The sequence below is a fragment of the Microtus oregoni genome, unplaced genomic scaffold (genome assembly GCF_018167655.1).
Source record: "Microtus oregoni isolate MIOR12 unplaced genomic scaffold, Mior012 000009F_ref0000495, whole genome shotgun sequence".
Taxonomy (NCBI): domain Eukaryota; kingdom Metazoa; phylum Chordata; class Mammalia; order Rodentia; family Cricetidae; genus Microtus; species Microtus oregoni.
The window spans coordinates 40,183,254-40,198,245 of record NW_024543068.1 but is presented as its reverse complement, the minus strand read 5'-3'; the positions used below and the strand labels follow the sequence as shown (position 1 = coordinate 40,198,245).

At 41.4% G+C, this 14,992-nt stretch overlaps 1 protein-coding gene across 4 annotated transcripts in view; it reads left to right on the top strand.

Moving 5' to 3' along the window:
* Window positions 1-14,992, top strand: part of Akap6 (A-kinase anchoring protein 6) — a 399,217-nt gene that overhangs the window by 262,374 nt on the left and 121,851 nt on the right. For all 4 annotated transcript variants that reach the window (XM_041658789.1, XM_041658788.1, XM_041658791.1 and 1 more), the window contains exon 9: window positions 7,425-7,573. In XM_041658789.1, coding sequence (XP_041514723.1) covers window positions 7,425-7,573 — 149 coding nt within the window. The remainder of the gene's footprint in view (window positions 1-7,424; window positions 7,574-14,992) is intronic.

Here is a 14,992-nt window from a genome sequence, read left to right as displayed (position 1 = left end):
ATGGTCTCTTCCTGTCTGAGACCCTCACCTCCAAGGCGCTGATCCCAGATAAGTTTTAAACTTCGGTGAGAAGCGTGAATACCCAAGATGTGGGTGTGTTTTCCTAGGCTTCCTCACATCTCTTGTGCACAGAGATCTCTTTAAAACATATGGTTTGAATATTTATTCCATATATGTGTTTGTGGGTAGGGGCGTGCACAGAGCAATCCGTTCTCTTCTCCCATCGTGAAGCTTTGGGGGCTGAGCTCAACTTGTTAGCCTTAGTAACAAGCGCTTTCACCTGCTAAGCTGTCTCGGCGACTCTGCAGGTAGATTTCTACCCATACTTTTTTCTTAAACTGTTCTTGTGGGCTTGTGCGTTTTGTCTTTAACTGAAGAGAATTAAAATGAACGAAACTGGAGACACTCCAGGTTGACAGTTAACGCCTGCGCCTTTGTCGTGTGAGTCGGCATATAAGATGTTTTTTCCCCATTGAACTAGCTAACAGGAACTGGGATAAGGGAGTACACATGGCAGGGGGAGCTCCTATACATATGGCTTTGTGACTTGCTACAATAATTTTATCTAACATTAAGGGTTTAGGTCACTCAGCAAACATTCTTTGTTTCCTTTAGAACCTCCCAATTAGACTCAGTATATGTCTTTGGGTTATTATGATTAAAAGTCAATAGAATAAGAAGCGATGGTATTTTCTAAAAAAATACTGGCATTTCCTACAAATATAGCTTTAAATAAAATATTAGCAGTTTAAAAGTAACTTTTCATAAGTTCCTTTTTCTCCATCTCCATATATTTCTCATTAATCAGTGGACTATATCTCAATATAATTTCTAGATAAAATGTATTTTCTCCTTTTTAAATACTTTGATATTCTCATTTATTTTTACGGCATGTTCCTGCTTGTCTCCAGAGGCACACAGCATTTTTATTCTCGTAAATTTATATTAGTTACAGTATCCAGCTGTTTTAGATATAGGATCATTTCCTGTTGGTACTGTTTCCAGGACAATTCTTTTTTCTCCTCACAAAAATGAAAAATGTAATTTAACAAAGATATCCTATAATTGCCTTCATATCTAGCAAGGTATCTAGCAATCTGAATACCTTATTTTATTTAAAACATCTGTCCACATAATGTCTAGCAATTGTCTAAAGCTATATCATCCATGGGAAACACAGCTGCTGCTATTTTTATTTAATTTATAGGAACCAACAAAAATGTCTCTTTATTGTGTCTTCTGCTGTTTTATTACATGCAAGGTATTTTCATCAATGAGAATTGCTTACCTTTTGGGTTCTGGCAATTAAGTTAGTGTCTTTCAAGTTGAAAAAGGCCATTGTCCACAATCTTAAAGTCACTACAGAAACGTTCTATAGAACAGTAAGCTTTTGTTACATATATGTGTATATAGTGTTACACACACACACACACATATATGAATATATGCACATGTAGATATTCATGTGAGGAATATATGTAATATCAATTGCACACACATGTGTGTGTATGCACATATCTAGCAATATATCATAATAAAAGGGTGGCATGCTGTTCTTCTCATGTAACTAATACTGGAGGGACATTTTAATTGCTAGCCCTCTTAATGTATGTTTTTACTTACAATAAAAATGTAAAGTCTTGTGCTGAGAAGTCTTTCTACTGATTACAGCAATCAAATAATATTTGTTACTCTTTAGAAAAAATGCGTATGGGGACTGGCGGGGGTGTCCACAAAAGGTCTTTATCCCGGGAGGATGCTGAGTTTTACACAGAGAAACAACCCATTTGTGAATTCTGCTTATTGTATATGACCCTTGAAGCCAATTAATTGTTTAACTTTTACTAGATTGTATCAAGTTTGACTTAGCTGACTGTGAAAACAACAGATGCCCAGGCTTACAATAAGAGGAAAATGCATAAGGAGATGGCTTACCTTTTCCAGGGAAATAATCCAAAGATTCCTTTTTGGAACACTAAGAGTATGAAAGGGAAATGTTTATGGTCCCCTAGTGACACACTGTTGTGATTGACAGGAAAAACCAACATGCTTGCCACCTGAGACATCTTGTTCAGGAACTTTCTGGAAGGTAGTAAATTGGTGTTGGCACAAACACAAAAAAAATAAAATGACTTGATTCAGCACTTTTCAATTCAAAATCCCCAAACACTAAAGAAAGCAGTAAATATTCATCAAATGATCAAAATTTATATTGATTTTTATTCTACATTAGCAGCTCAAAGTTGAGCTTCTTGACAGGGTGGATGTCGGCGTGGATGAGGCTCTGAACTGAGGGCTACCGGGCATTCCTGACCTGTAGACCCTGCTTATTAGAGCCCTGGGAGGCTGAATTTTCAGAAGAAAGTAGAAAGGCACACTTGTTTGGCTCTGTTTTGATAACTAAATTGTTATTATTAGTATGTAAAGTAATTCTTGTTGTTCCTGCTGCACTCCCCCTGCCCCCCTACCCGTTTCCATTTGAAGACAGCTATTCTAGGGAACCCGGACTGCTCTTCGGGTTGATGGGGGGGGGGGGGACTTGATTGGGGGAGGGGGAGGGAAATGGGAGGCGGTGGAGGGGAGGAGGCAGAAATCATAAATAAATAAATAAAAAAGAAATTCAAAGGAACCGGAGTTCTTGTGATAGCCAGAGACTTTGCAGTAACTGAGTAGCATGGTAGCCTTTCTAGGCATCCCTGTACTGACCTGCAGGCTGAGAGAGCTCTGGCTGTATCTTCACAATGTACATTTAAAATTTTGCGTTTCTGGTGGGGAATAAACACAAGTTTTCTGCAGGTTAGTGCGGAGGGTAGGAATTAGGCGGCGACGGCTGCAGAATGTAAACACAGACTTGCCGCATCTGTCACTATGCAGATTTCAAAGGGAACAGTAATGGAGAAACATCGAAAATTCTAATCCTCCCTCCAGTCCACACCTTGTAATCACACTTCCCCCCACCGTAGCTCATGATACAAAATGCTGAATTTTTAATGAGTTTAACCTCTTGCATTCCAAAAAGGAAAGGCAAAATGGCAGGTGAAGGCTCTATAAATGCAACTGGGTATCACGGTTCGTTTTTGTCTGTTAGAAGGAGGTGGTTTTCATTGCATTAATAAACACCCCATATGTCATTAAAAGAGAGGGGAAGACATTTCTTTTTATACATAAATGCAAGAGAAATGAAAATAGTGTTGATGTGAATGTCCCCACTTTGTTTGAATGTTACCATTTAACAATCTCATTAAAAGTACAGCTTTAAAGTTAAATTTCCTACATATGATCGTGAATGTTTTATTGATTTGCAAACAAATCAATAAAAAATAGCAATGATCACTTAAAACTCTAAATTATTATTGCTGAGTCTCTTAAATAAAGATATGAGAACTATCACTAATCATCCCTAATGTTAGGTTTTCTGGATGTCACTATAATCATATTGCTATATACTTAATATAAAAAGATCACTATACACAATAATATTTACTGAAAATAATATTTAAATAGTTGAACATTCTTAATTTTTCCACGCCTTATTTGCTCTGTGTTCCTGTATGTATGTGTGCAGTGGGCAGAGAACATTTTTTACGAGTTCATTCTCTCTTCCATCATGTGGGTCCCAGGCATCAGGCTTGGGTAAGTGCCCATCGAGCCATCCCTTTGACCCTCTCGTTAAATATATTCAATATATATATATATATATATGTGTGTGTGTGTGTGTGTATGATGTATGTGTGTTATATATACTTCTTATATATAATTTTTATGTAGTGATAAAAAGAACATTCTAAAAATACATTGTTTCCTTGACAATTCTGAAGAATATTCTTAGTCTTATCCTTGAATGAGTGTTGAGAATTTCTGATGAACCCTAGCTTTTCTGATTGTAGATTGTATATTCCCTGAGGACACACACAATGGCAAGCCTACATTTGTATTTTGGGCAATGTCCTTTATATAAAAGACATTCATGATATAGTTGTTGAAGACCTTCATTGTTACAAAGAAATATTTCTTCCTGTGTCCTTCCTTCCTCTTACTCTGGGAAGAAACCTTTGGTATCCTATTCAGGTGTGTGTGTTGTCTGGAAGGGTGACATAGGATCCCATGTATTATAATAATACAATAATAATCTCACTATTTCTGTCTAGTCAGAATGTACCTAATTGTGGGTATGTGGATTAAGGTCCAGACAGAGCCCATTTCTGAACACAAAATGTACTTTGAATTTCGAAAGTGAATTATGGTAAGAAATTTTGAACTGCTAACTTTGTCAATAAAAACTAAAAGGAGAAAGGAAAAGGAAAAAGAATTCTCCTTGTGACTAGAAAAGGGAAGAGCTGTGGCTCAGAGCGAAGATGGGAAACTCTGCCACACAATACACAGGTGGGAAGGCCTGGTTGGCAGACAAGTCTTCAACAAAGACCAGAGATGAGGAGAAGATTGAGCCCTTCAGCCATCAAGAGCAAGTGTTCTGAGAACGTGCCCTCCACCATACTGGGGCTGAAGAGTAGGGTTGAGATGAACAAAAGCTTAACTAGGGTATTCAGTATGAAAGAGGAGAGAAACGGAGGCAGCAGACACAGATCATAAATACAAACCTAGTTCTCCAGAGTGAAGAAAGACACCATGGAGCTAGAGCCAGAAGACACTCCAGTGACAACTACTCTCTTCACCTTAGTTTTCATTTCATTTTATTTTAACCATAAGAAAATAAAAACATTAGGGGAGCTAATGTGTGACTGTAAATAACACAGGGTTGAAGAATATAGTGTAGGAGAAAAGGTGGCTTTCGTGGACATCACTTATGGGCACTAAAGAGACTTCTAGTATGTAAGTGGAGGGACTGGTGTCACATAGGAACAGGGACAGTACAGAAACAGAAGGGACCTAGCAGAAAGCGGGAGGCTGGATTTGGTGGTAACCTACCAAGTCTAGTATGATATCACTTTTGAAACTTTATTTTATTGGGGGGGGGTTAATAAAGATATTTTAATATAGGTTTAAGCATAAGGGTTAGGAGACAAGGGCATTCAGAAGTAGGACCCTCCCAAAAGTCTGCGTGTGAGGTGTGGGTTTCTTTAACAGAGTCACTGTTTACTGTTCTTTACAATAGTCAAACAGCACCAAAGGGTTTCTAAGGCAAAACAAAAAAATGATTTGAAGAAGGGAATATATTTAAAGGACATCAGTTCCAAGTCACAGTCATCGAGCGTGTGTTGTGCCCACAGTGTCTGAAGGAAGGCAGTGAAGCAAAGCTCAACACAAGTGAGGGGATCGCCCTGCACAAGCTTGAAGTATCTTCGTATTGTCGGAGTGGCTGTGATTCGTCCTTCCTGGTATGACAGTGGCCCATTCTTAGAGTGTAATGTGAGGCCTCTGAGACCAGAGTCACAGTTTGTCTTTCACAAATGTCTGTTCTAGTCATCCTCACCTGGTTATACTTTGCTGCCGGGTGTTTGAGGCCATGAATGTAGCCCAAAATTAACCGTATTTTCTTTCGTCAATTAAGTTCAGGCAGGGCTCTTTATTGAGATGCCCTGTGGCTCTTTGAGTTTCCCATCTCCCATCGAACCCTTGAGAACAATTTTCGTCTGCTTGTACATCTCTTTGTAGACCGGAGGCAATATTGTAGTTTAAAATTTTGTATGTAAGACTGGAGATGTGATGAGTACTTTTAACAATCATCGGCTCTCTTAAGGTGTGTTTGTTTTTGTTTGCTTTTATTTTTTGAGACGGTTTCTCCTTACCTTTGGAGCCTGTCCTGTAGACCAGGCTGGCCTCAAACTATATGTATATGTATGTACATATACATACAGGATCGTATATGTGTATGATTCTTAATCTAATTGAGTCTCTTCTTATTCAAGCCAGTTGGTTTAAGCAAGAAAATCTAGATGGATGAATAGATACTGGTTTTGAATTTTCTGAAACTAATACGTAACTATAGTAATCTAAACGTTATCTCTTTAAATTTTCTGTGGAAATTTAGGACATTCATAACTGACTGCTTATGAAAACCGAAAATGTACGATGTCTCATGGTTCGGGCCCTTCAAGTGATCGCCACTCTGTGCTCTTCTCTCTCCTCCATAGCGGAGCCCTTTAAAAAGAGTCCAGGCCAAAGGCTTCCATTGGCTCTGAATGCTATGAGTAGAAGGGCGTGTCTGCTGGACATCACGGTTTCTAAGAAGACACATAATGAAATCATGAAGTAGCAGTTCTAAGATTGGCCAGAAATGCTAGTGGAGGTGTTTGATTTTGTGAAATATGCTAAGAGAAAAAGAAGGGTCCCGCGGTCCACCATGCATGAGAACTCTCTGTTGCCTTCTCTCCTCCAACGCGGGGAAGCACGACCCTGAGGGGACTTCATTCTCAGCCTCAGCAGGTGTTTTAGAGAACCCAAAGCCACAGGGATTGTGACAGTGGCAATAAATAAAACATTTATCCAATGCATTTCCATGCAACAGTATTTGAGCATTCTTTGGCCTCTGGTTGATTAAAAAAAATCCAAAAATTAAAAATAAAAAAGAAAAGAAAAATATCAACATGGTGATATTTATTACTTTTTCTTTGCAGCAAACCCCCCAAGTGTTTATGATTCAATGATCCATGCCTATGTGTAAAAAAGTCACTACACTGGTGGTTCTCAACCTGGGGGTTGTGACCCCCTTGAGGGTCAAGTGACCCTTTCACAGGAATTGCCTAAGACCATTGTAAAACACAGATATTTAGATTACAGTTCATAACAGTAGCAAATTTACAGTTATGAAGTAGCAATGAAAATAATTTTATGGTTGGGATCATCACAACACAAAGAACTATATTAAAGGGTCACAGCATTAAGAGGGTTGAGAACCACTGCCCCATATCCATGATTTATAATTATTAAGACAATAGTTCAGAGAGTAAAAAAAATGCAATAAATGAAGTATATGGCCGTTATTAAACATGTACTAGAATTTAAAAAAAGGTATTTTACTGCTCCCCAGTGAAGAAAATAAAAATTCAAAAAAGAAATGTGTGTGTGTGAGTGTGTGTGTGTGTAATACCCCAGTGTATGAATTGAATGGAGACTTCTTTTAAAAAAGGATATATGTGACAATGTGAGGAAGAGTATTATTAAGGAATTTCACAGCATTTTTATGTAAAGTCTTATCATGCAGTGTTATGATCTCAGGGATACTTTGTAATATTTACTGGGTCTTCTGAGAGTTCATTTATTCAGGTCATATTTTAAGAAAGAACTTATAAGATTCAGATCTATAATGTAATTCTGTAATATGCCCGGCTGATCCCATTAAACCCAACCCTACACAGGCCGTATAATATTGATGTGAACAGTTCCCTTCCTTCAAGCTGCTGTCCCTCACGGAAATGCATTCCTGCTGGACTAAGAGAGCCGTTCTCCTCTGCATTTCTCTGCAGGCTGAGGTGCAGCTCTGCTACCTGGAAGCACAGAGAGACGCTGTGGAGCAAATGTCCCTCAAGCTCTACAGCGAGCAGTACTCCAGCGGCAGCAAGAGAAAAGAGGAGTTCGCTGATATGTCCAAGACGCATGCGGTGGGAAGCAATGGGTAAGGGACTGCCATTCCGTCCTTTCTACTTCATTCTCTCTAACTTACTCTTTCAACCACGTCCCTGGTTAGGTGGCACGCGGGAATTTCCTTCCTAGCTAGCAGACAAGGAAAGGTTTGATGGAGGGCTGGAGAAGAACCGTGGGTTTTATCAGCCTCTACCATCTAAGCCAGAACTTTGTTACTATCTTGTAAAAGACAGTCAGCCTTGTGTTTCTTAGGAGTATTTTTGAGACTATATTTTATCGATAATATTGGTCTTTCTTCTGCATAGATTGTGTTCAAACTTATATATCGCCCCTTGCTTTGACCTCAGTGTCTATGTTAAGGTTTGTTCATCATACTTCTAAACAAAAGAACTTTATTGGAAACTTGGAAGAACATAGTATAGAGACCTAGTAGTGATTTAGAGACCATGTTCTGGCTAGCTACTTAGATTCACACAAAATCAGCTGGAATTATGGGCTAATTCTTGACTCTGTTTTTAGTGTTTGAGACAGGGTCTCACGTAATCCAGGCTGGCCTTGAGCTCATGTCTAGCCAAGGCTGACCTTGAACTCCCAATTCTCCTGCCTCTACACCTTGAGTGCTGAGGTGACAAGTATGTGCTACAGTGCCTGGAAAAGCTAACACCTGAGCTGTTTATAGTATGTGAACCGTGGTGGTAGCGGCAGTGACCCAGGAACTCTTTGGTTTAGCCTGAGATGGATGGTTCCACTTAGCTAGGACTCGCTGCCCATAGCCTTCAGTATTTCCTACTGCCCGTAAAGCAATACAAACATTTCCCAGTGTATTTATATATTTCTGTTTTCTAGTGCAATTTCAATATTTAATAGATGACCATTAAAGAGGAAAAGAGATGAAGTTAAATTATTTCATAGTTTTAATAGCTTAGTAATAATTATACTTAGTAAAATATAAGCAGTCACCCTTTTTAGGCAGCAAGAGATAGACCCTGGCCTCCAGAGTTATATTACATGTTTATAGTACTATCTAAACTTGTGGGAATAACTCTATCCAGAATATTCTCTGAAAGGCAACAACAGAAGAGAAGCCCTTTCTTGCTCTTGGGTGCATCTTTTTTAATTGGGGTGGGGGTCTTTTTGGGGACAGGGTCTCACTGTATACCTCTGGCTGTCTTGGAACTCACTGTGTAGACCAGGCTGACCTTGAACTCAGAGATCCACCTGCTTCTCTGCTAGAATTAAAGGTGTACCACTATGCCCACTTGCACTGACCTTTCGAAGCACTTAGATTTATAATTGACTCACAACCCTTGTACAATGTTGTGGGCTAAGTTAGCTCATAGGTTAGAGATTCTGTCCTATTATAATAACTAAGGGTATAAGAATATAGGAAAAATACAAGAGTCATGATTTTGTTAAAAAACGAGAAGAAATAATTTCTATTTGCCATTCTAGCAGGTTGTGTTCTACACGGGAGACCAGCTATTCACTGGGAAGGGGGGTCAGCAGCAAGTGAGAAGGACAAGGTTGAATCTTAGAGCATGAACCATAAGCTGTTTGGGGGCCTTAATGAGCTTTAATTTCTCAAAATCCCTAAGCCCTCTCTGGCGTGCATGCAGGCACAGACTTTAGGTCACATTCTCGTGTTTTCCGAAAGCCTTGCGATTCAGCAGCATCGCGTGCCTTGACCTCAGATTCCAAGGGCCCAACCTGAGCGCTTGCACTGGGCTCCGGACATCATAAATCTGCCCTGGGAATTGCTTAGTTAGCAACGAGCATTGTTCTGTGACGTGGGAGTGGGTGAACTTTCCTGATAGCCTTTGTTTGTGCTCCTTAGGGTGCTGAGGGCTGTGCATTGTGCAGAAATTTAAGAGTGCAGTGAAGGCAAGCCAGCCATTTAATAGTAGGAACAGAAACCTTTGTTGCGCTCTAGTCCTTGCTGACACACAGGAAAGCTCTGTCTGAGGAATGTCTGTGGGGGAGTTTATCAGAGGTGTCTTGACCCCAAGACTTTGCTCCCGCAGTCAGATCTGTAATTCTGAAGCTTGAAAAACACAGCCTTGTAAAATTACTGACTCCAATGATGGCTAAACCTCACTAACCATTCATATGTATATATATAAAATGAGCATTGTTTCCAACAAGTAAATGTGAGAATAGTGTGGGCTTCCCAGGGTTTGTATTTCAAATGCAAAAATCCAATAAACTAATGATGTCAGTAGTCCAGCTCATCGCCTCTCGTTCATACACGCGTGCTCAGACCGTGTGTACGAATGTAGTTGTCTAAGAATTTCACAGGGAAGACACCGCTGCTATAATGAATGGTGTTCTTAAATTTCTACAGGTTTTGTGTCACAAAAAAAATACTCCTTTTGAAATGAGTTTATAGCCGCTCTGGCTTGGTGAGAAGGTGTTTATCAGGGTGGTATATCCAAGTTCATACCCAGCTATCAGTTTTGTGGTTAGCAGTCCTGGATGGGCGTGGTGGGAGGGTTTTCTGGAACATGAAGGAACATGGCGATAGAGCATGTTTGTCTGTGGGAGACGCTTGGCCTATGCATACCATCGTGGAACCTTGACTCCTGGGTGGCCTGGAGTGGTGATTATCATACTTAATAAAATATAAGCTGTCACCCCTTTTCACTTTTAGACTTGGGTTAGGCAGCAAGAGATAAACCCTGTTGATATATGTGAGTCTCTGTGATTCTCCGGGGAAATAAACACCATTACTTTTTATCTAAGTGAGAGCAGTATTGATTGTTTGTTTCTTTCATCAAGTAAGTCTTCATGAGGGCCTACTTTGTGCATGGTTCAATGTTCTAAGTGTAACTTATCAGGACCGCTTGCATTCTGTATGCTTCGTAAACAGTAGCCATCCCCCTTTACAGGTGTTTACTCCTATGAAGATGTTATCTAATTGCACTTTTCAAATAAAATTCGAATATGTAGTCTAATGTATTAAATAGCTCTGTCCTTGCTGAGAAAACTTAGTTTGGATGATTATTTATGTCCTCGGTTCAACATACAAATTAGGAATTAGAACATCCAACAGCTTAATGATTCACTAACACAGCGTAGAAGATTTTAAGATGGAGCTACAAGCCATAGCTCAGAACCCTAGGTCAAGAACATAATGGCTGTTGGGGTGGCTGCACACATGCCGTCTCAGCATCTCAGGAGAATGAGACAGGCAGAGTGTTTGTGGACAGCAAGATCCCATCTCAAAACTCCCACCACAAACAACAGAACCCAAACAAAAAGGCAGATAATCTAAACAGTTACACTATCTCCTCTGTGAAGATTTGAACTCTACCCTTGACAGAATTTTATCATAAATCTTGCATTGTGAAAATTCCTTACTGTGTAAAATTGACAATGGAAAAAAAAGAAAGAAAGAAAGAAACCAATAGCCCTGAGGAGATTTCATTCCACAAGGATGTTTTTGGCAAGAAACTGCAAAATACCCTATGATGGAGCTTGCCTGTGAGTTCAGCTGCTTATGGACCCTGAACCCGAAAGCTCGCTGGAGCCCAAGACTTCAAGAATAGCGAGACCCTGGATGCAAAAGGCAGAACAAAACCCTCAGAAAACCCAAATTCAGTCATGAAGCAGACCAGCGTTTTTAAGTGCTTTCTGTAGTCCAGCTGTGTGTACAGACAGTGGGCTGGTATTCACACTTGGAAACTCAGAGTTTAGTTTTAGGAACGGGCAGATCTATAGCCTAAATGATATGGAGTCTCCTAGGTACTGAGTTAGAAACAGCCTTCTGGACAGCTGAACTCGATTATGACCGTGTCCAGACCTAGAGCAGGCTGGGAAGACAACAGAGAGGATCCTGGAGGTGACAGAATTTCTCACTGTACTCTGAAATGTGCTTACTGAACACCACAAAGTCAGATCACAGCTCTTTAGTGTGGCATTAAGTGGGTATTTAGCTGTGCAGTAGGAGAGGGGAAGGGGTGTAGGGGTATAGTTTCTTTTAACTCTTTTGGGGCCCATTATCCAGCTCCCCCCAAAAATACACAGAGACTTATTCTTACTTCAGAATGCCCAGCTTTAGCTTGGTTTGTTTCTAGCCAGCTTTTCTTAAATTATCTCATCAACTTTTTGTCTCTGGGCTTTTAACTTTCTCTATTCTATATATCTTTCTTTTCTTTTTACCTGGGGGCTGGTTATGTGACTGGGTGACTGGCCTTTGGTGTCCTTCTCTCCTGCTTTTCTCTGGCTCCTCCCTCTTCTCTTCACCTCCTACTTTTTCTCTCTTCCTGGCAGCCCTGCCTATCCTTCTCCTGCCTAGCTATTGGCCATTCAGATCTTTATTAGCCCATCAGGTGTCTTGGACAAGCCAAATAACATAGCTTCACAGAGTTAACAACAAATGCAACATAAAAGAATGCAACACATCTTTGCATCATTAAACAAATGGTTCACAGCACAAATGAATGTAACACATCTTTATCTCATAACAAAACGGCGTGCCCAAAACTGATGAGATGATGCGTGAGGAACAGCAGCATCCTACGTTCTGTGCGTTTTCCCTTGACTCATATAGGCTGCCTGGCATGTGCTAGGTGCTCACATGGATAAGTATCTAAAACTGTTGTGGAGCCAGCAAAGAGGGAGCAAAGGCCTAGTGGACTGCCAACTGCGTTCCACTCTGGGACACAGGGTAGAATGTTGAAGGAATGGGAGAAAATGATTGGGAAGGAAGTCAACTCCAGACCCTGGATTTAATCATGGAGTATATGGTCTTAGCCATGATCGCCTGATGGAGGAAGGTCATTGGCCAATAAAGAAACTGCTTGGCCCTGTGGGTGGAGTAAACAGAACAAAATGCTGGGAGGAAGAGGAAGTGAGGTCAGAGTCTCGACAGCTCTGCTCTCCAGAGCAGACGCCTCAGCAGAGACGCCATGCCCTGCTCCCTGGCAGACACATGTGATGAAGCTAGGACCCAGGATGGACTAGGCTAGAATCTCCCCGGTAAGCGCACCTTGAGGTGCTACACACAGATGATTAGGAATGGGCTAAATTAATATGTGAGAATTAGCCTAGAAGAGAATGGGCCAAGCAGTGATTAAGAGAATACAGTTTGTGTGTTGTTATTTCGGAGCATAAGCTAGCCATGTGGGGGGCCGGGTGTGGGGGACGCAGCCCTGCCGCCCCATATTGAGTGGCGGGGCTGCGTTCCCAGCACCCCGGCCGCCTGCTCGGCTAGCTTATGCCCCGAAATAACAACACACAAACTGTATTCATTTAATCACTGCTTGGCCCTTTAGCCCTAGCCCTTACTGGCTAATTCTCACATCCCGATCAACCCATCTCTAATAATCTGTGAGAACCGGTCTTACCGGGAAGATTCTAGCCTAGTCCATCCTGGGTCGGAGCTTCATGCCGGGAGTGGGGCATGGCGTCTCTCTCAGGCTTCTGCTCCTGAGAGGAAAGCTGTCGAGACTGAGCTTACTTCCTCTTCCTCCCAGCGTCCTGTTCTGCCTACTCCTCCCACCTATCCTCTAACCAATAAAATGGGCCAGGGCAGTGCCTTTATTAGCCAATGACCTTCCTCCATCAATCGCCAGTGGAACATTAAAGCCGAAGGTATTCCTTTCCTGCTAGGCCCACCTGCTTACCCTACCAGCCTAAATTTCTCCTTCTATAGGCAGGGTGGGGAGTGGGTAGTGGGGGTGGGGAAAATTAGGCCCAAAAGCTCATCACATGCTGAGAACCTGTTTCAGTGGTTTTTAGAGTGTGCTCTCTGAGCCAGCAACATCAACACTTTGGATGGATTTGCTAAAATACCATTTCTGGGTTTCAGTTCAGACCTACCTAGGAATTCAGAGAATTTGGGACCAGAGAGTACATTCACCCTAAGCCAACAAGCTTCCAAGAGTGATTTCTAGAAATTTGGGGAGTGCTTCTTTGGACAGTGGAGATTTTCTGGTTAGGAGTTAATGTAAAGTATGATAAAAAGTGTGAAGACAGAAGATATAATGAATAGAGGATCATCCTCAGAGGACTGCGGGATGAAGGGAACGAGAGGTGGGGAGGCACTCTAGTGCTCCAGTTCAAAGGACTTTGGTGCCACTCTCTTAAACAGAGGTCACACAAGGCATTGGGATATGAAGTCAATGAGATACAAAGAATTTCAACAGGCAAATATAACTTAACAGAGGATGGTACAGTCTTGGAAGTGACAAAAAGCCTGTTCCCCCAAGAAAGACATCTGTGAAATCAGCTAAGACAGTAAGGGAAGTACCAGCACGACAAGCCACAGTATTCCACAGACTGCAGAGGTGTCTCAGTGACATAGAGTGCCTAACCGACAAGCACAAAGACATGAGTTTGAATCCACAGCCCCCACATAAAAACTGAGCCCTCTACATAAGCTCTGGGGTGGGGGTGTGGTGTCAGAGGTAGAGATGGGTCTCTGAGAACTCACAGGCTAGCCCACCTAGCCAGAACAGTGATCTTCCAGCTCAATGAGATTCCCTGTCTGAGGCAATGGTGGAGAATGACGGATGGCCTCCCTGAGATCCTACTCCGGCTTCTACATGGATGCACACAGGTGTGCACATTCATGTCCATGCACCACACAGACACACACAATGCACACACACACATGCACACACATGCACACACACATATACCATCAAACCACTATACTGATAAAAAATGGAGACTATATTAGCACACAAAAAAATTACATAGTTTAGTTAAGAGGCCAAGGGTAATAACACAAGCCCATTGCCTGTAATCTTGAGACTTAGAAAGCTGAGGCACTCTGGATAATTATGACTTTTTTTTCAGTTAGAATCTTTCCTTGATACATCACACAAAACTTCTAAAATAAAGACTACAGAATCAGGAATTCCAGGTAGCATTTTAGCTGGAGGTGATGGAGGGCTATAGTTCACCATTATTGCCTATTATTGAGCTAAAGCTCATGTCTACACAAGACCCACACTACATCAGACTATTTAACATCCAACATGCCCATGCCTGTGCATGCCCATGCAGAAGGCAGACCGCTATTAGGAGAGGGGCTACTGTGTCCTACAACTGGAAGAGACAGCCTGTTGATGACTGCAGGAGGAAAGAAAATCTCTTTTCTTTCCTGGTGTTGGCCCTAATAAGCTGTCCATGTCTCTGTGGATAACCCCACACCCATACACATATGGGCAGTACTAACTTGACTCAATGAGTTATTAAAAAAAATAAGAAAAATAATTGTCATCAGAGAGCCTTCATCCAGCAACTGGTAGAAACAGATGCAGAGATCCACAGCCAAACATTAGCCCAGGCTCGGGGAATTCTGCTGAAGAGAGGGAGGAAAGATTGTAGGATCCAACAGGGTCAAGGACACCACAAGAAAACCCACAGAAACAACTAACGTGGCCCATAGGAACTCACAATGAACAACCAGGGAGCCTGCTTGGGACTGACCTAAGCTATGTGA